This window comes from Mustela lutreola, chromosome 3, assembly GCF_030435805.1.
Source record: "Mustela lutreola isolate mMusLut2 chromosome 3, mMusLut2.pri, whole genome shotgun sequence".
Taxonomy (NCBI): domain Eukaryota; kingdom Metazoa; phylum Chordata; class Mammalia; order Carnivora; family Mustelidae; genus Mustela; species Mustela lutreola.
This window is the reverse complement of record NC_081292.1, coordinates 155552263-155572009: the sequence shown is the minus strand read 5'-3', so window position 1 is coordinate 155572009 and position 19747 is coordinate 155552263. Positions and strand designations below refer to the sequence as shown.

The following is a 19747-nucleotide window of genomic DNA, read 5'->3' as shown; positions in this document are numbered from 1 at the left end:
TCATCAGCTCAGCTTCTACCCAGTGTCCCAAGTGTACAGTGCTCTGGGAACTTGAAGCAGAAGCCTTGGGACAGAGTGGCGTGGTGACTCTGAGAGGCAGCCTGGCTTCCCGCCCCACTCTGAGCCTCGGTCTCCTCATCTTTAGAATAGGCATTAAAATACCATCTCACATTTGTGAAGAAGCAGCTCATATAAAGTGCTTAGTGTAGTGGCTGACACACAGTGGGCACTAGCTAACATTTAAGCATCCCTATAACAGCTTGAAAGATGGGGAGGGAGCCTGAGTTGCTACTCTGAGGCAGCACTGTTATGACAAGTGACTGTCAGCCGACTTGCTGTGGGTGGATGACAAGAGTCAGGATCCTGGGAAACAGGCCAGCTCCCTAACTCAGATGCCTGCATCAGAGGGCAGATTATATTACCTCCCGATGGTCTGTGGAAGGAACGTTTTATCCTTTCTCTGCTCCTGGATCCAGGGAGGCTGTGATCACTCCTTGGCCAGCCTGCCGGCTTCCCAGAGACAGGACACAGCAGCCCAGTTCCCACGGGGGCTCCAGGCTATAACCATTTTTGGTGCATACACCCCGTGTGAAATCAGTGATGAACAAGACAGGTCCCTGCTTTGAGAGAACCATATTCTATTGAAAACAAACAAGAAAATAACAGTAGGTGCCATGGTGATGTAAGAGTCATTAGGAGATTATTTTCATGGTCAGGTGCCCCTCACAAGAGGTGAAGTTAAAGTCTAGATCAGAAATCCCACCAGGAGCTGCTCATTGGAGGATGGGGTGGGGTCAGGAGGAGGCGTGTTCTTAGCAAAGGGAACAGGTAATAGAATGGCTCGAGCTTAATGGGTGAGGCACAGAGTGGTACCAGATTATGTAAGATTTTTGAAGTCAGAGGAAGGAGTTTACAGTTTATTCCAGATGTCTCAGGAAACTGTCAGAGGGTTTTAATCTCGGAAGTAGCGGGACTGGATCCTGGCTTCAGTGTGAAGACTGAACAAGGGCAGCAGTAGAAGAAATAGGAGGCTGAGTCTGTTGCAGCAATCCAGGCAGACCACGACAGTGGCCTAGACCAGGTGCTGGAGCAAGACAGGAAATAGGGGGTATTTTTGTGGAGGGAGAGCTAATACCTAAATCTTTGGCTGGATCAACTGGGAGCACAGGAAGAAGAAAGGGTGGAGGGATGAGCTGTTGAGAGTTTTGAGATGTCTGATTAGCTCTCCACGTGGTGATGCCAGGAAAGCAGTTGGATAAAGGAGCCTGGAGTTTTACAGAGCGGTCAGCCTAAAGGTAAATGTTTGGGAGTCTTGCCTGGGCCTGCAGGTTGGCTTAAAGCCAAGGGACAGAAGGAGAACACCCATGAGAATGTAAAGATAAAGACAAGAAGGGACCAAGGTAGTCCTGGGCACTCCAGAGGGACCCACCAGCAAAAGAGACTGAGAAGGAAAGGCAGCAAGATGGGAGGAAAACTAAAGAGGTAGAGTCCCAGGGGCTTGTAAAGGAATGTAAGACGGCAGCTGTTGAGTGCTGCTGAGAAGTGACACAAGATAAGAGCAGAGAAGGGATCATGGGTGACACTCTCTGGCCCCAGAAAAATACAGATGAAAAATCATTCCAAAACCCCCTTATTTGGCCTAAGTTTTTACAAAATCTCAGACTTAGCCTAGAACTCTTGTTAATAAGATATAAAATTGATTCCTTAAAATTTGGTGTCAATTCATTAAGGCAAACTGATATCAAAAGTTTCAGTATGGGGGCCCCTGGCTGGCTCAGTTGGTACAGCTTGCAACTCTGGATCTCAGGATTGGGAGTTCATTCCTACACTGGGTGTAGAGATTATTTTAAAAATAAAATCTTTAAAAAGAAAAAAGTTTTAATATGGATGAGACCTAAAACAATTTTCAGGGCTTTTTATATTTGGGAAAAAATGAGGAAAATTGTACCATAAGCAAATGTCCATATTTAATATGAATGGTTATACAAGAAATGACATTTCATCTGTCCATTCAGGAAGGATTTATGACCACCTATCACAGGCAAAACATTGTAATAGATGCAGGGACTGCCAGTCGTGGTGGCCCAGAGCAGAGCATGTCTAGAAATAACAACCATGGTTAACAGACACTGCAGGCCCTTTGCTAATTCTTTTATAAGGAGCGTTGCTTCCTCACACGACCCTGTGAGGTGGTCAGTATTATTCTCCCCTTTTTACATATGAGGAAGCTGAGGAGGATGGACCTCAAAACCATTTTTAAGAGGTTAAAAAGTGCTTTATCATAGGAGGGATACAGAGTTTCAGATGGCCCTGCTCCCTTCTGTTTGAGTGGATAATGAGGGGTTAGTCACTGGGAGTTCTCAGGGTCTCCTCACACGGGATCTACATGGCTGCTCTCGGTCGTCCGGCCCCTCAGACCATCCGGTAAGGCTCCATGGCTAAGGAGTGAGTTGTTCATCTCAGCAGCTTCCATGTGTCTCTGCCATTCAGGAACCTCAGCTCCGCAGGGGAGGAAGCCAGGAAGCAAATGCGCTCCTGTGAGGGGCTGGTGGACTCGCTGCTGTATGTGATCCACACGTGTGTGAACACCTCCGATTACGACAGCAAGGTCAGTGCTGGCTGGCCACGTGAGGGGCGCAATGGCAGGTGACAATAGCTGCCTGACGCTGCTCTTGCATGCCACTGTTCTTTCTGGAATTCTTGACCCTTTCGTACTCATTACACTATACTCCGGATTAAGCAGGGGGGGGGAGGTTCTCTTAAAATTACAAATTAACAGAGACATAACAATTTAAGAAAATAGCCTTAAAAACCATTAAAACTGAGTAACTCCGTATGGCCAAGGACTAAGCATAGGATGGCAGGGTCCTGACTTTCTTTATGGTGGTCTTGAGCTAATCTTCACTGTGATTGCCCCTGCTGCTGTTGCCTCCAGTCATGTGCCCTATGGCTAGAATCTGATCCATCTGTATTTGAGTATCTACTGAATAAACGTTCCTAGTCGAGGTGCTGTAACCCACCAGCCTCTCTGCCTTTCTAGCCCCAGTGCAGGCCATAGCCCCCCACCCCACACCCACTTGGATACCCTTCTCTACACATCTCCAGTCATACCCTTTCATCCCTCCCTCTGTTGCCATGCTGGTTAGTTTGTTCCCAGTAGGTGCCCCTTCTGCTCCCCTCCTGTTTTCCCCATCCTTGCTCCAGTACAGAGCCTTCTACTACTCATTTTTTTAGCTGTGACAACCACCTAGGATCTGCCCCAGGAGCAGGGGCTGAGGAAGGTGGCAAGAAACAGGAAGGAGGGGGCGCCTGGGTGGCTCAGTGGGTTAAGCCGCTGCCTTTGGTTCAGGTCATGATCTCAGGGTCCTGGGATCAGGTCCCGCATCAGGTTCTCTGCTCCGCAGGGAGCCTACTTCCCTCTCTCTCTCTCTGCCTGCCTCTCTGTCTGCTTGTGATCTCTCTCTGTCAAATAAATAAATAAAATATTTAAAAAAAAAAAAGAAAAAAGAAAAGAAATAGGAAGGAGGGACTAAAGGTGTCAGGATTTCCAAGGTAGGCCAGATACTTGCTTTTCAGGACAGGCTAGATGAGAGGCCAGAAGTAAGCCTTGTGTCATAAATGTGGCTCTGAGAGAGAAAAGAACGATGAGTGATAGGTTCAGGGAGAAGATAGGGGAAGAGTTCAAAGTGATGGCCAGACTTTTGTTTGAACCTCATTGAACCAGAAGATCTGTAGATGAAGTTGAGAGGAGTAAGCAAGTGGAAGGAGAGCTTCCTGGGAAAGGGGTGAGCTTGGCTTTAGGTGCTCTCAATGAAGTGACAGCCCTGCAGTCAGAGGTGTGATACAGAAGCAAAAGACCACATACAGAAGGCAGAATGGCACAAAGAGATCATAGAACTTTCCGAAGAGGGAAGGGAGAGTTCGGAGACGGATGGAAAGGCCAAAGACAAGACTTGGGGGGAGGGCCTTCTCCAGAGATGGGGTTGCTCACACCTCTTGTCATGGGGAAGACTTCTAGTGGCAGGAAGGAGTGAGGTTCTGGCAACTTAGGTGCCTCTCTGCCCCTGCAGCAACCCCGAAGCAGAAACGCTGGGCATTTTCTCTTCCAGAGCCTTGCACATTTTAATCAGACCAAAATCAGATCCACAGACATAGTAGGGACAGCTCTGCACTCTGTCATTTGGGCATCCCACAAAAATTATAGAATCATCATTCTTTCCCTAGATTGTTTCAGGTTCCCATAAGTGAAAAAGCAGTCTTCTCAGATTCTACATTTACTTAAGCTCACTGCTGCTCAGTACAGAAGTGTTTGCAGCAATGTGCTACGATGGTTTTAATTATACGCCGTGTTGGTTTGCAGACTGTGGAGAACTGCGTGTGCACCCTGAGGAACCTGTCCTATCGGCTGGAACTGGAGGTCCCGCAGGCCCGGCTGCTGGGGCTGAGTGAGCTGGATGACTTACTAGGAAAAGAGTCTCCCAGCAAGGACTCGGAGCCAAGCTGCTGGGGGAAGAAAAAGAAAAAGAAAAAGAGAACGCCACAAGAGGATCAAGTTAGCATTTTATTTGACATGAAACTCTAAAGTTTCATTTTTCTAGGAGTAAGAAATCACATATTTGGCAAGAAAAGAAAATTTCTCATTATACAGTTTTTCTACCTAACTATAGCTGAATCCAGCAGAGAGGAATGTTGTCAAGTATTGGAGATTGTGTTCATTTGCTTCCATTTCATGTGTGCTCTTTGTTTTTCAGTGGGATGGAGTTGGTCCTATCCCAGGACTGTCAAAGTCCCCCAAAGGGGTTGAGATGCTGTGGCATCCATCCGTGGTAAAACCATATCTGACTCTTCTAGCAGAAAGTTCCAACCCAGCCACCTTGGAAGGCTCTGCCGGATCTCTCCAGAACCTCTCTGCCGGAAACTGGAAGGTACGATGTCCTCCAGGGGTCCCCACTTCTTTCTATCTGTACAGCCAGACCAACAATGACAGTGAAAGGGACACAGTTATTAGGGCAAAAAGGGGAGAGGGGCGATTGCAGTTGGCTCTAGGCTCAAAGATGAATGTGGCATAGCCCTCCCTGTACAAACTGAAAGCTCGCAGGAAGAAAGTACAGATCAAGCCGGTATAGTGTAGAATATGAGTACTGTAGGGTCTCAAAAATGGACATCTAACCCAGCCTGGCAGGTGAGAGAAAGGCAAAGAGGGGAGACCAGAAGTACGGAAGGTTTCCTGGAGAGATGGTGCTGCCCCAGTGGAATCTTTCAAAATGAACAGAAGCCAGCCAGCAGAGTCTGAGGTTGAGGGTGTAGAGGCAGTGATCCAGAGAAAGGGACAAAAGAAAGGCCTTGAGGTGAGAAAAGGACAGCATGGTGGAGACTGCAAGATGGGGGCCGGGCATCAAGGACAGCACAGGCATGGCCCAGGTTGGATCCAGGCATTGGAGATAGGCCTGGCGGCCAAGCAGCAAGAGCTGAGATTTGACCTGCAAAACAGAAGGGCCACTAAAAGGATTCAAGCAGACAGGTGATGCAGATGTGGATACTCTTGGGTCCCTCTGCCACAGTACAGAAGGTGAATTCAAAGAAGAGGAAAGTAGAGACTAGGATTCGGTGCTAAACGTGCCAGAGGCCTAAGTTAGAGCTGAGCTAGGGCAGCACTTGCAGGGGAAAGGGACCCCTCTTCCTCTCTCACACGCTTACAGAACATACATGTGTGGCAAAAGTTACCGTGTCTCCTTAAAGGTGTGTAACTTCTTTATGAAAACTGAAAGTGGTTTCCTACTGTTACCACTGTAAGAGGTTCTCAAAACTTTATAAACATCATCTACCAGTTTCCCAGACAATCCTTTTCTGAAATATTTTCAGCCTCTAAACACTACTTGACAAGTGTATTTTTTTTTGTTTCCAGTTTTTATTTAAATTTTAGTTAACACATAGTGTAATGTTGGTTTTAGGAGTAGAATTTAGTGATTCATCACTCACAACACCCAGTAATCATCCCAGCAGGTGTTGATCGTAATGCCCAGCCCTCCACCTCCACTCCAGAAACCCTCAGTTTGTTCTTTATAGTTGAGAGTCTCTTATGGTTTGCCTACCTCCCTTTTTTTATCCTTCCCCAATGTTCCTGTTTTTTTTTTAATTCCACATGTGACTGAAATCATATGGTATTTGTCTTTCACTGACTGACTTATTTCACTTAGCATAATGTATTCTAATTCTATCCACGTCATTGCAAATGATAAGATTTCACTCCTTATGGCTGAGTAATATTCCATTGTGGTATGTGTGTATGTATATATGTATATAGAGATACACATCTATATATACACCACAGCTTTTTAATCTAGTCATCAGTCGATGGACATTTGGGCTCTTTCCATAGTTTGGCTATGCTGATAATGCTGCTATAAATATCGGGGCACATGTGCCCCTTTGAGTCACTATTTTATGTCCTTCGGGTAAATACCTAGTAGTGTAATTGCTATCATAGGATAGCTCAATTTTAAACTTTTTGAGGAACCTCCATACTGTTATTCAGAGTACCTGCACCAGTTTGCATTCCCACCAACAGTATAGGAGGGTTCCCCTTTCTCCGCATCCTCACCAATATCTATTGTTTCCTGTGATGTTAATTTTAGCCATTCTGACAGGTGTGAGGTGGTATCTCATCATGGTTTTGATTTGTATTTCCCTAATGATGAATGAGGTTGCATATCTTTTCATAGTCTGTTGGCCATTTGGAAAAATGTCTATTCATGTCCTCTGCCCATTCTTAACTGGATTATTTGGTTTTGGGGATGTTGAGTTCGATAAGTTGTTTATAGATTTTAAATACTGACCCTTTATCAGAGACATCATTTGCAAATACCTTCTCCCATTCCGTAGGTTGCCTCTGAGTTTTCTGACAAGGGTATTTTAGTAGAGTTTTTATAATGCTTGTTTTTGGCTTCTTCCTTCACCACCACCTCCCAAAGGGGGAATCTTTTGGCCACTGTATTATCCATGAGAGTGAAAAGCATCGGCCAAGCTAGGTGTGGTTTGTTTCATGCAGTCACCTGCTATAATGAATGCATACAAGTTATTTATGGCCTGGTGCTAAGCCAGCATGGTCATTTCGTTATTGTTGCTCTTAAGTAACATGCTAATAGCTCAGCATCTAAGTGCTGGCTCTGGAGTCAGATGCCTTGGTTTTGAATCTTGGCCCTTCCACTTAATAGCTAGGGGCCTTGTACTTTCCATCCTCAATTTCTTCATCTGTAAAATGGAGATAATACCATGAGGTGGTATACTTCATGAAGTGGTTGTAAGAGTTAAATGAGATAATAAATGTGAAGGGCCTAGGACAGTGTATAGCACATAAGTATTTATAAATATTTATGTTGGTGACCCAGTGTTCACATCCAGTTTCTTGTAACCCAAGAGATACATTTGATGACAATAAAAAAGACAGTAATTGACAGAGATGAGATTTGAGTTGTGTTTAATTTCACCTCTTGAGTCATTTAGTGAATGAAAGTTAGATGGCTAGCTCATTTAAAATATAAATACTATATTACAATCATTTCAAAAGTATCTAAAATAATAAATCAAAATATTAGAGCCTCATTAAGAAAACAAGATAGTCATAACCACAGATGTTATCAAGTCAGAAGCTATTTTGGGAGTGATGAAAACTGTAGTGTCCCCAGAGGGAAACACTCGGCTGGGCTGGGCTGGGCTGGGCTGGCTGGGCTGGGCTGGGCTAGGTGGTCTCCGGATGAGAAGGGTATTGGCTCTGTCCTTGGAGATTTCAGAGAGAGGTTGAGAAAGCTGCCTGGATGCTTTACTCTATAGCAAGTCATGTATTCCATTTCCTTCCCCTCACCGCTCCGCCATAGATTTCATTTGATTTAGAAAATAGAAGTATTTTTTTCATATGAAGAATGTTAATAGGATCTTTGAAATGCATTTTTCCTCTTACTTGTATTATTAAAGTAATCTATTCTGTTGGTATTCAAGAAACTGAGTGGTCAACCGTATATTTTAATGTTCAAAATAGTACAAAAGGCTGGCCGATCTTTGTCCTCCTATCTTGACCACAGCAGGAAGGTATTAGATGTTTTATGAGCAACATTTTTCAGTTATCCTAAATTTTGAAAAACTGTATGCATTGGTAAAAAATGTCAATAAAAACTCAAAACAAGATTAAGGACCCAATTTTCAAATGCTACTTTTTTTTTTAATATCCCTGATGACTTAGCTAGCATTCATTTCCAATTCAAATGGTATACACGTTGACTCGCTGAACAGACTTGCCTCATAGCCACAAAAAGAATTTCTTGACTATGAATTAAAAAAAGCAGCAAACTAATCTTGCATAAGAAAGCATTTTGCACACAAATATACTTTTTCACCAGTCTGTATGAATTATGATGCTTGATGTTTCTGGAGAATTCTTTTCTTCTGAGGCAAGGGCTTTTTTTCAGTCAATCTCTTTGAAAGGTTATTGAACTCTAAATATTGTTGCAGAGAATACAGGAAAAGAATGTACTGGTGGAGACAGGTTCTCCTGTCATGTGCACTGATCAGCTACCATCTCTGCCATCCTATTTATAGCCGCTGGACCTGGCATGGGGCCAATTGCAGAGAAGACCCAAGATCTTTCCTTAATCATGTTTATGTATCTGAGATAGAAAGCAATCACTGCCTTCTCTTTCTGCACAAAAATATATGGCAGATGGTGGTTTGAGATTTTTAGGCTTCAGGATTTCTTTTTAAATCAGTCCTCCTTGCCTGTCTTTATCTCTAACTATAGCTTTTTCTTTACTGACACCACAGATTTAATCTCTGATTGAAAAGAAAACATTTAATCTATTAGTTTATCTTCTGGAAACATCTTTTTTAGGTGACAGTAACATCTGAGAGTTGAACTGTGTTTTATACTACTGTTGCCTTGTTTTACTCATTAGTTTGCAGCATATATACGGGCAGCTGTCCGCAAAGAAAAAGGGCTCCCCATCCTTGTAGAACTGCTGAGAATGGATAATGATAGAGTTGTTTCTTCGGTGGCAACTGCCTTGAGGAATATGGCGCTAGATGTTCGCAACAAGGAGCTCATAGGTATGTTCTGGTAACAAGGTAAGTTATAAAGAAAAAGTAACTACATTTATAAAACTACCAGTGCCTGGGTGGCTCAGTCAGCCATCAAGACTGAGATCAAGTCTTGATCTCAGCTCAGGACTTGATCTTAGGGTCATGAGTTCAAGCCCCATGTTGGGCTCCACACTGCATGTGGAGCCTACTTAAAAAATAACAATAACCAAAAAAACCTTTTCTTTTGATTTATAAAAATACAACATTTAAAATGATCAGTAACTGAGTTCTACTCTCTGGTTTCCTGGCATATCTGTGTACCCTTTGTGCTATCTATCCTTTGTGACCATTCCTTTTCAGCAGGAGGCAAGCTCATTAATTAAACATTGATCAGGGAAGGAAAATTTTCAAAAAAGATGGCAATTTCAGTTACACGTTACTACATTGCTTGATTTGGTGTCTCTGTTTCCCAAGAGAGATTCATTTCCTGAGCAAAAAGAGAAGTTAATTCTCACTTCTGATTTCTGAGACTTATATCTGCTAATTTACCAACACTACCATGTTCTAAATTTTAAAAATAACATAAATGGTTTGTAGCTTTTCTCTCTCAGATTTGTTTAAGTGTACATGCTAAGACAGAACCACTGTCCCAAGGCCATTTCCACACCAGAGCAGGGTCAGGACAAGATTAAAGCAAGGGAGGCACATAGGGTATAAAATGGTAGGAGGCAGCCATCCTCAGAGCTGTCCAAATGTAGGGCTGGCACTTGCATGAACCTGACACTGAGCACGTCTTCAAGTTTGACACCCTCGGCAGCTTAGCATGCTTGCCTCCAAGGCCATTGCCACACTCTCAAGCAGAGTGTAGGGTAAAGATCAGAGACTCTCTAGTTGACCTCAAGTTGAACCCCAGATCTGCTTCTCATTGGCTGTGTCCTGTGAGTGAGCCCACTCAGCTTCAAGTCTTTCATCTAAATTTGAAAACTCTTCCTTAACTCTGTGTCTGAAAGGGAGCTGACCACCTTGCTGTCCTTACCACGGGTTTGCTGTGCAACTCAAACAAGAGAATGAAGCAGCTCCTTAGAAAACGCTCCCCGCCAGTCCCACAGCTGAGGACAGGCCAGGAGAGAGGAAGGGGAGGGATTTGACAGGATCTTATTTGGAATAGTGAATAGGTATTGAACTCGTTAAAATATGCCCAGGGTCGGGGGCAGGGGGAAACTAAGAACAAGGGCCGTAATATTTACTTTAAAGAGGATTCACTGTGGCACTTTACATGAAAGCACTTACACAGGGCCTGGCAGAATTGCTATTTTAGATTATCGCCTAGATTAACCTGCTCTTAACACACCATTCCTTTGAGCCAAATTATCCCCCATGGAGAGAAAAGCAGACTCTTCCACACCCTTCATACAGTCCAGCTGGTGCCTGTTGCCAGTACACAAACCAGAACTCTTAGTTCCTGCACTTCCTTGAGAGAAATCCTTTAGGTCCCTAAAGAGATTTTGTTTTGTTTTGTTTTTTAAGTTATTTAAAAATCTATAGTGTTTGAATTTCTTATAAGAAGCACATATAGTTAGGGAATTCCTGATGCTAAAAAAGAAAGGGTTGACAATATGTGATGACATATGGCCTATCATTCCACAGCTGGAAGGGGACACAGAGGTGCAGAGATTTGGGCCCGCACCACTGAGGGCCAGGACCTCTGGGAAAGATGAAAGTGTATGAGAGTCTTGGCTTCTCTCAGTGCAACCCTGTGTTTTCTGTGAAGGTCCTGATGCTCTTGTAAACTTTCACGAGCATTTTCTCTCGCCAGCTATGAGCATATTTTTACCCAACTGGAGCACTCTTAAATGGTTTCATGAATGACTTTCTTGGTTCTCTATAAAGTTCCCTTCTTTCCTGAGGTCTAAGCCCCTCCCAGATTCAGTATTCGACTGTAATTCACTCAGTACTTCTGTTCCTAAGAACCATCCCCTTCTTCATCCCTTTCACTCTCTGTTCATGTCCATCACCAGCACTAGTGATGGACTTTCTCTTCAGAACCATTTTTCACAAGGAAACAAAGTTTTGTCACTCTACAAAAATTACTGCATATACTCGACTTGAGTTGGACCAACCCAGCTATCCAGAGCTGCAGGCTCCAAGGGGACCACCAGCCTCACTCACAGACAGAGTGAGCTGCCTTACGCCAATCTCAGGGGGCAGCTTAAAGTTGTGCCTTAGCAAAATGATGCATTGTGTGTCATGGACATTTTGGGTTTTCTTGAGTATTCAAAATCACCAATGCTAACTTCCATCTGTTCTGAAAACCACATTTATCTTCTGGCTTATAATGTCAACATTGTTTTTCTGCTATTCACAACAGTGTTCACTGTGAGTAAGCCAGAGCCTTCCCTTTGAAATGCTGTAAATTATGCAGTGTGTAGTCAGGGCCTGTCTTCTACTGCTTACCATTGTAATATAAATAGGACTTTAATAAAACACCATTTTGTATTATTAGCATGGGGAAAAAAAAACTAAGAAAATATTTACTTGAGTTTTAGTTCATTTCTTCTGCGTGTCGTGCAATTATTCTAGTTAGACAGTAATTGACATTGAACAAGCTAGAGATGTTTTGGTTTTTGGATAGAAGAGAAACTGAGTATCTATAAAGAAATGCTTCAATAGCTAAGGGGCTCCCCGGCCCTGTCCTGTCAAGAATTCTGTTATCCCTACCAGATAATGTAGCCGTCGTTTTAATTCCAAATGTCACTTGTGTCTTGTTAAAAGAAACAATCAGCTGGTATTTACATTCAACTTGATAAAAATGTGTAATGGTACCCAGCTCACACTTAAAAACCCAGAGAGATAAAATGGAAAGTATTGTGTGGGAGCTTTACTTGTTCCAGCTTTAAAACTTATTCAAAGGTAACTCTTCAAAAGCTTTAAGAAGAAGTTAAGGTATTTTTGATACATAGGAATTCAATTGAGAATAAAACTATTATCATTTCTTTATTTCTGTTAATGAAAATAGTTGAACTAAAGCAACTTGATTGGTATACCCAATTTTATACACTGATTTACATTTTCTTGCAGTGGCTTGCTGTAATGTTTTATACACCAATCATTTCGTCAAGTGGCACTGTAATAAACATTAACTTCCCCCCTTCAGTTATAGTATTTGTCACTTTCTATTTTGCCATGTTATTATCTTCTGAGGTTCTGTTTTTCAGAGAGAATACACTGTCAGGATCTTTCAATAGCAACAATAACAAAACCCTCGCACCTTCTGAAAGTGGAATGAAATCTTTTGCATTTGGCAGGTAAATATGCCATGCGAGACCTGGTCAACCGGCTTCCTGGCGGCACTGGCCCCAGTGTGCTGTCCGATGAGACCATGGCGGCCATCTGCTGTGCTCTGCACGAGGTCACCAGCAAAAACATGGAGAACGCCAAAGCCCTGGCCGACTCAGGAGGAATAGAGAAGCTGGTGAACATAACCAAGGGAAGAGGAGACAGGCAAGTGCAAGGAGATGAGGAACGAGGCTCTTCTTACTCAGATTGTCCTGTGATAAGGGCCTTTGAGAAGGAAATTGCTATTGGAAAGGATTTATTTCTGCATTTCTTACAGTCTCCACCAATGAAAACCTGTTTTGCAGAGAAGGGGCATTTGCACCCAGGTGGCCCCTTTTCTGATATTTACTTGGTTCTAACATCCCTATATTCGTTTTGTCTCAAGCCATGTTTGCCTTTGCTGACCCTGGAAGAATCAGAAATGCTATGATGAGGAATATCTGAGGGCACCTTCCCTCTCACCTTTGACTACCCGGGCTCTAGGGCCTGTTGTGCAAGAACATCTTATTGAATCCTCAGTTCTGGGACTGAGGTGCCAGTCACCTGACACTCCCAGGTGCCCAAAAAGGATTAAAATTACTGCTCTGCATCAGGGCCTGCTGTGTGGCCTCAGGATGTGCCCAGGGCTGGGATCATACATTTCCCTTTGCTTCTGGGTGATACCTAATTGATGAAGCAGCAGAAGAAGGGATTAGGGAATTGGTGGCAAAAATAGAAGGTTTTCGGTTTTGGTTTGTTGGTTGGTTTTTTGTTTTGGGGTTTTATTTTTTTATTTTTTTGTGGGACTTTTTTTTTTTTTTTTGGTCACAGAGCTATAGCAGTTTATAGCAGTTGACTATAAATTTGCCTTAGTATCAGATCAAAGAATCCTTCAAGGAAGTGGGATATAGGGCTGTTCAAAGCCTTCTCAATACACAGGACAACAGCCACCTAATCCATAAAATGGCACCTGTCGCCCCACTCTCCACCCCCTTCCCCTGCTCTGTTCTCCTTCACAGCACTGATGAACCCTTGCCTGATATGTTATTTAGTGTTTTCTCTAAAGGCCTCTGACTCCCCGAGTAGCAGGGACTTTGTCTTTTCTTCACTGCTGTACCCTCTACATGTAGAACAAAACCTGACCTATGAGAGATGCTCGGTCAGTATTTATTACTTGGCTGAGTGACAATGCTGAAACTCACATTATTTGCCTAATCTTTTAGTTTATACTTTTGTAGGAATTTCTAAAATAGAAGAATAATGTAGCAAGACAAGTTCTCGTTCCCCACAAGTCACACCTATCAACATTAACCACATTTCCTTTCAGTCCTTTTTTCTTCTGTATCTTTTTAATCTCATTAGTAATAAATGCACACACACCTTTTTATTTCAGAGGAAATGAAATGTTACAGATAAAGCTAAGGTAATCATAATCACTTCTTGTGCTCTTAAAATTTCATTAAAGGGCCTTCATTTGTGAAAGGCGTAAGAAGAAGCTAGAGAGATTCTGAACTGGTGCCAGAACCTTTGTATATTTAAAAAAAAAAAAAAAAAAAAAAACCTCATCCAGTGTAATCTCTTTTCAAAACAAGAGACTCAGAAAGTCCTGGATCAGCTCAGGTTGGCCTCTGAACACACACTGATCTTCGATTAGGAGTCATTCACCAAGTTCACTGCCCACCTGCTATGTACTACAGCAGCAAGATCACACAACAACCCCTACCCCATGGTAGCTTACGTTCCTGGGGGACATAGATGAAGTACCAGTGAGTAAGAAACACCACCTGTCAGATGCAGATGGAGCAAATAATAAAATCAGGAAAGGTGGTAAGAAGGAAGGGAAGGACCTCACGTGTGGTGGACAGTGGAAAGCTAGTGGGAACAGAGCAAGTCAGGAGGAGCTGGGGGGAGGAAACGTAACCAGAAATATAGGACCCTTTGGGTCAGCGTAAGGACTTAGATTTTCTGTGGAAAACTGAAAGCCACTGGAGACTGTTCAGCAGTGGAGGGACATGGTCTGACTTCCCTTAAAGGGGTCACTGTGACTTGACAAATCTTCCCTTCTACCAAGTAGAGACTAATGATGTCAACAATTGTAGCGGTGAAGAAGCGGTTGATTCTGACATGGTTGAAAGAGTCCATGGAATTTGCTGAGGGATCAGATGAGCAGCAGGAGAGGAGGAAAATGTCAAAGACCCCAAGGTCTTTGGCAAAAAAGACAATGTGATGAAATTGCAGTCACCAAAGTGAAGCAGCCTGCAGAAGCAGATTTTTTAGGGAAGACCAGGTGTTTGTTTTGGACAAGTGACATTTGAGACCTCTATTAGATATCCATGTATGGTCAGCAGTAGAATATACTTGAGTTCAGGATAGATGTCCAAGCTACATATATAAATTTGGGAGTCAGTGTATAAATGGCATATTTAGAAAAGTGAAATAGGCTAAGATGAATAAGGAAGAAAAATGTAGATGGAGAACCAAAGAGGTTTCAGGGCTCATAGCTAGAGGCCAAGGAGCCAGCAAAAGATCTCAAGAATGAGGAACCAAAGCATACAGAAGAGGGTGTGCAGGAAGCCGAGGGAGGAGGTGTGTCAAGGGTGAGCACATGTCAGGTGCTCCTACTCAGCCAGGGAGGATGAGGACTGAGACTTGTCCAGTTGAACACTACTGAAGTCACACATTTCCGAGAAGATGAGAAATTGGAGGAGCAGAATTAGAGTTATGAAAATATGTAACTCTTCTTTTTTAAAGAAATAGAAAATTTAGAATAGCTTTGAGGGGGTGGTCTGAACTGGTTCTAGCCTTGACTCAATGAGGAACATTGATAAGGAGTCTTAGAGGGGCACCTAGGTGGCTCAGCAAGTTAAAGCCTCTGCCTTCGCTCAGGTCATGATCCCAGGATCCTGGGATTGAGCCCTACAGCGGGCTCTCTGCTCAGCGGGGAGCCTGCTTCCTCCTCTCTCTCTCTTTCTGCCTGCCTCTCTGCCTACTTGTAATCTCTGTCAAATAAATAAATCTTTTAAAAGAGGTGTGGGGAGTCTTGGATGGGAGGTGGTAGTGGAGATGGATGCAGAAATGCCCAACCTCTAGGAACAGACTGTGCCACCCCTGAACTTGGCAATACTCTGTCCTTGCTGAAGCCCTTGGAATCACTGCAACCCATATCCTGTTGTTTGGAGCAGAGAGCATACTTCCGGTCTGCTCACTTTGCTACTCCTCCCTTTCATGAGAGTTTAACTGAGAAGATAAGGAGAGGAAATCAGATTTTAGATCCTGTAATACACACTTGAAGTCAAATTTTTAGTGCGGAAATGAATTCTCAAGAAGTATTCCATTATCCTTCCAGCTGACTCCCCAAGCACTGATCCACCCCCTGGTGTGGTGTCTGGAGCCTGTGTTGAGGCAGGAAGCTACACTTCCCGCTGAGGCCACTGAGTTAGGGGAACAGCTCCCGAGGTGAAAAGCAGTGACTCATGGCCAGCAGTGCTTGAACAAAAGGCCAATATTCAGCAAATGTCTTCAGAGAGGAGAATTTACAACCATCCCTGTTTTCCACATTGAACATTAGGGCACAGGTGTACATTTGTTAATGTAGAGGCACAAATGATAAGGCAATGCAGGTGTTTATATAAAGCCCTATTTATGGGAAAACAGATTAACTCGGAGGGTCCTCTGACCCTCAGGTTTCATGGTCATGGTTGCTTTCATCCCAAAGCACCAGCAAGGTCAGCTCCTTGGGAGATACAAGGGGAGGCTAGGGGCTGACACCCAAAAGAGGCCCCCAGCTCAGAGAGTCACTGCTTATCCCAGTCACAGCCTCTCACCACAGACTTGACTGCTTGAGAGCCTCACTTCAGTCCTTGCCACCCTGGCTGGCCCTGAACTTGCCCAGCTCCCAGGTACACCGGATCCCTTGGTTATGTTTTCCAGCAGCGGCCCCTGTGCCCTCTGGTCCTTGGAGAGATGGCCTCTTGGCCGCTGTTTTGCAGCCTGAATCTCTGCAAGTGAGCCTGAGGCTGTGCCGCCCACGTTCATTAACATCTTCGCTGTCTCCTTAGATCATCTCTGAAAGTGGTGAAGGCAGCAGCCCAGGTCTTGAATACATTATGGCAATATCGGGACCTCCGGAGCATTTATAAAAAGGTAACTTACAAGAATAGCTCTGGCATAATTAGCATTCATCAGAGCACACATTCATAGTCATTTATTGTAATGAAATGTCATTATTCATTTTGAGAGGTTTCTTTTTCTCTTTTAACTCCACAGGATGGGTGGAATCAGAACCATTTTATTACACCTGTGTCAACGTTAGAGCGAGACCGATTCAAATCACATCCTTCCTTGTCTACCACCAACCAACAGATGTCACCCATCATTCAGTCAGGTCAGTAGGCAAACTCCACTCCTTCGGGGGAACATTTGTGTGACAGATGTCATTTTCCAGCCAAAGAAGACTGAACGTAGACTATTAAGCCTGTCACCTCCAAACACTTAGGAGGTGTATTTGCTTTTCAATCCAAGAGCCTTCTTTGGGAATTACATGCCACTGGAAACCACAGACCCACTTTCCTCCTTCCATTTTAAGTTTATGCAAGTTTACACGTAAATGTATCCCGAGGCCCTCTATCCCATTTCCCCCAAGGTTCTGCTTCACTAGGTTTGAGAAGGGGCTGGGGACTCCATGTTTGACAGGCTGGCCAGATGATGTGGATGCTGGAGTGGAGGAGTAGACTTGGAGAACCACTAGTTACACTTGAAAACAGCTGCCCTACCTGCCCACTGGCCATACGTTTAGAATCTCCTCCAAAGTGATCTTTTAGTTTTCTTGGTGAGAACTCTTAGAAACAGAGTCCTTTAGACATGATCTTCATACCAGCATTTGGGGGAGCCACAATCTTCTGCACCTTCCTCCTTCCCAGTTAAACCTCCATCCCCTGGCTGTATTCCAGGACTGCCTTCCCACCCACCCCCAGATCCAGGGCTGATGGCAACAGGCCCTACAGGTGGGTTTGCAGGAATTCCCTTTGATGTGTAAATTGGGAATCTTGGCAACCACACTACCTACTTCTTAGTGCCTAATTTAGTAGAAAGAATGTTCTGAGACTCAGACTTGGGGGGAGAAGGGGTTGTTATTTTTTTTAAGATTTGAGAGAGAGAGAGGGAGAAAGTTGGGCTGGGGTTAGAGTTAGAGGGAGAACTGGGACTCCATCCCCAGGACACTAAGGTCATGACCTGAGCCAAAGGCAGAGGCTTAACCACCCAGGAGCCCCCAGACTGTTTTTTATATATAAGGGCAGAATATTACTGCCAAGCCAAGTTCTATAAATTTAATTCCTAACTAAATGAAATAGGAAAAGTAATAAATACCTTTTTTATTTGGCTTTAAATCCCCCATTCTGACATATAAATATTATCTGTTGTATTCAACTGTGCTACTGCTGGCAGTCTTATTTCTCATGTGGACAAATGTGACCAAAAAGACAAATATAGGACTGGCGGTTCTTGCCACATAATTGGACATCTCCACTTGTATGAGGATTTTTTTTTTTTTAAATCATCTGTGCCTGCTGCGTATGGTGTATATTTTTATCTTAGTTTTTAAATTTTGAGTTGTTTTCTTCAAAGAGACTTACGCTTGGTTTTTGACATCCTTGCTGAGCTCCCAGGTGTAGCCTGAGGCTGTCTTCTTTTACAAAAAAGCTCAGAATCCTTTAGGAACTTAGAAATAGGGGTGTCAGGGGAAACAAGAGATTTGGCTGCTTAACAAAAGGCATATGTAGTATAGGCAAAAGAATAATTTCAGACTGATGAGGGCGTAGTTACTAAGCAATGAACCTATTTTGAGGACCTCATATGTACACACTGGACAGTGCTGATGAGCCCGTCCAAGTTCCTAGGTACCTGTTTGGATTCTGTTTCAGAGGTAAGATATAATTCATACTTGTTGCTCCAATTATTCTAAGGGCTAATCCTCCTATCTCTCAGCACTAACCTGATGCCTTGCTAATGTACTTGTGGGAAGTAGGTGGGCACGTTCTTTGTCCTCTTACCTTCCAGAAAGTAAGCAAGGTGAGTAGCACACAGACACTGCCTGTGCACACCCACCTTTGTTGAACACACAGTAACCCTGTGTCAGTGAAGGGACCTTTTAGAGAAAATATTTCAGTGTCAGTCTGCCTCTGAAAGCATCAAGGCCTGCAGAACCCCTGGCTGCAAGGCTTGGGGGTGGGGGACATCTGCTTTCCAGTGGGTCAAGTGAGCAAGTGACCACTTTTATTTAGAATTAACTTCCGTGCAAGCCAGAGGACTTTTTAATGAGAAAAAAATAGTGTGATGCTTTCCTTCTGTGCAGAAATGTTCAAAAGGAGACCTATGGGTAGATACTTATTATTAAATGTTTGGCTCTAACTGGGATAAAAAAAAATGTCTGGTCTTTTGCAAGGCTCGGCTTGTTAGCACTGTGAACTTCTTGAGAAACCAGTCTTACTGAGTTTACAAAATTTTCCTGACAGCTGATCACCATAAAAAGAACTATAAATTTTATGGGCTGGGCACTTATACTCAAACACATTTCAAGATGCAGATATTTTTGAAATAACTAAAAAAATCAAAATATGCCATAAAACACCTATTTACTTAAGAGCTGTCCATAAAGGATAATAGATGGGTGTTTTACAAGCAACAGAACTGAGATCATAAAATAGCAAATGGAACTCTTACATGGCTAATAAGTTATTCTCCCACTATTGTAAAGACCGACTGGAGTCTTAGAGGCCCACCATTGAGAAGGCTGCACGGCTTGGGCCCTGCGCCCCTAACCAGGCAGCCCGCACCTCAGCTCTTGCTGCAGCTCTGGGAGGGCCATCCTGGCTCCAGGTCTCTCAGCAGCAGGCCTGGGGGTCCTTCCCAGGCTTTAGCGCTGGCTGCTCTTCAACACACAGGATCTCTGAGAGCTGATTTTCAGCACCAGCTGCGTAGCATTTCTAATTGCTGACCTTTATTTTTCCAGAGAGGATTTTGCAGAGACACTGACAGTCTGCTTTCTCTTTCTTCTCCTTTCTCTCTCCCTCCTCCTCTGCCTCTCCCTTCAGTCGGCAGCACCTCCTCCTCACCAGCACTGTTAGGAATCAGAGACCCTCGCTCTGAATACGATAGGACCCAGCCACCTATGCAGTATTACAATAGCCAAGGGGATGCCACACATAAAGGCCTATACCCTGGTAAGACGCCAGCTGGGTGTGTGATAGACTATCTCGAAAAGCCACTCATTTCCAGGCACCCCGCCAGCGGCCTGGGAAGTAGCCCTTGCCTGTATTGAGACGGTCCTCCAGCAGCTGACCCCATTCCAGTCTCTCCATTTCCT

General features: G+C 43.8%; 1 protein-coding gene across 9 annotated transcripts in view; it reads left to right on the top strand.

Moving 5' to 3' along the window:
- The window catches only part of PKP4 (plakophilin 4), a 247763-nt gene that overhangs the window by 223418 nt on the left and 4598 nt on the right, over positions 1 to 19747 (top strand). For 6 of the 9 annotated variants that reach the window (XM_059167273.1, XM_059167272.1, XM_059167271.1 and 3 more), the window contains exons 13-20: positions 2491 to 2608; positions 4361 to 4552; positions 4752 to 4925; positions 8946 to 9096; positions 12375 to 12570; positions 16443 to 16527; positions 16651 to 16768; positions 19476 to 19604. In XM_059167273.1, coding sequence (XP_059023256.1) covers positions 2491 to 2608; positions 4361 to 4552; positions 4752 to 4925; positions 8946 to 9096; positions 12375 to 12570; positions 16443 to 16527; positions 16651 to 16768; positions 19476 to 19604 — 1163 coding nt within the window. The remainder of the gene's footprint in view (positions 1 to 2490; positions 2609 to 4360; positions 4553 to 4751; positions 4926 to 8945; positions 9097 to 12374; positions 12571 to 16442; positions 16528 to 16650; positions 16769 to 19475; positions 19605 to 19747) is intronic. The other 3 variants (XM_059167275.1, XM_059167274.1, XM_059167276.1) reach the window with 1 other exon arrangement.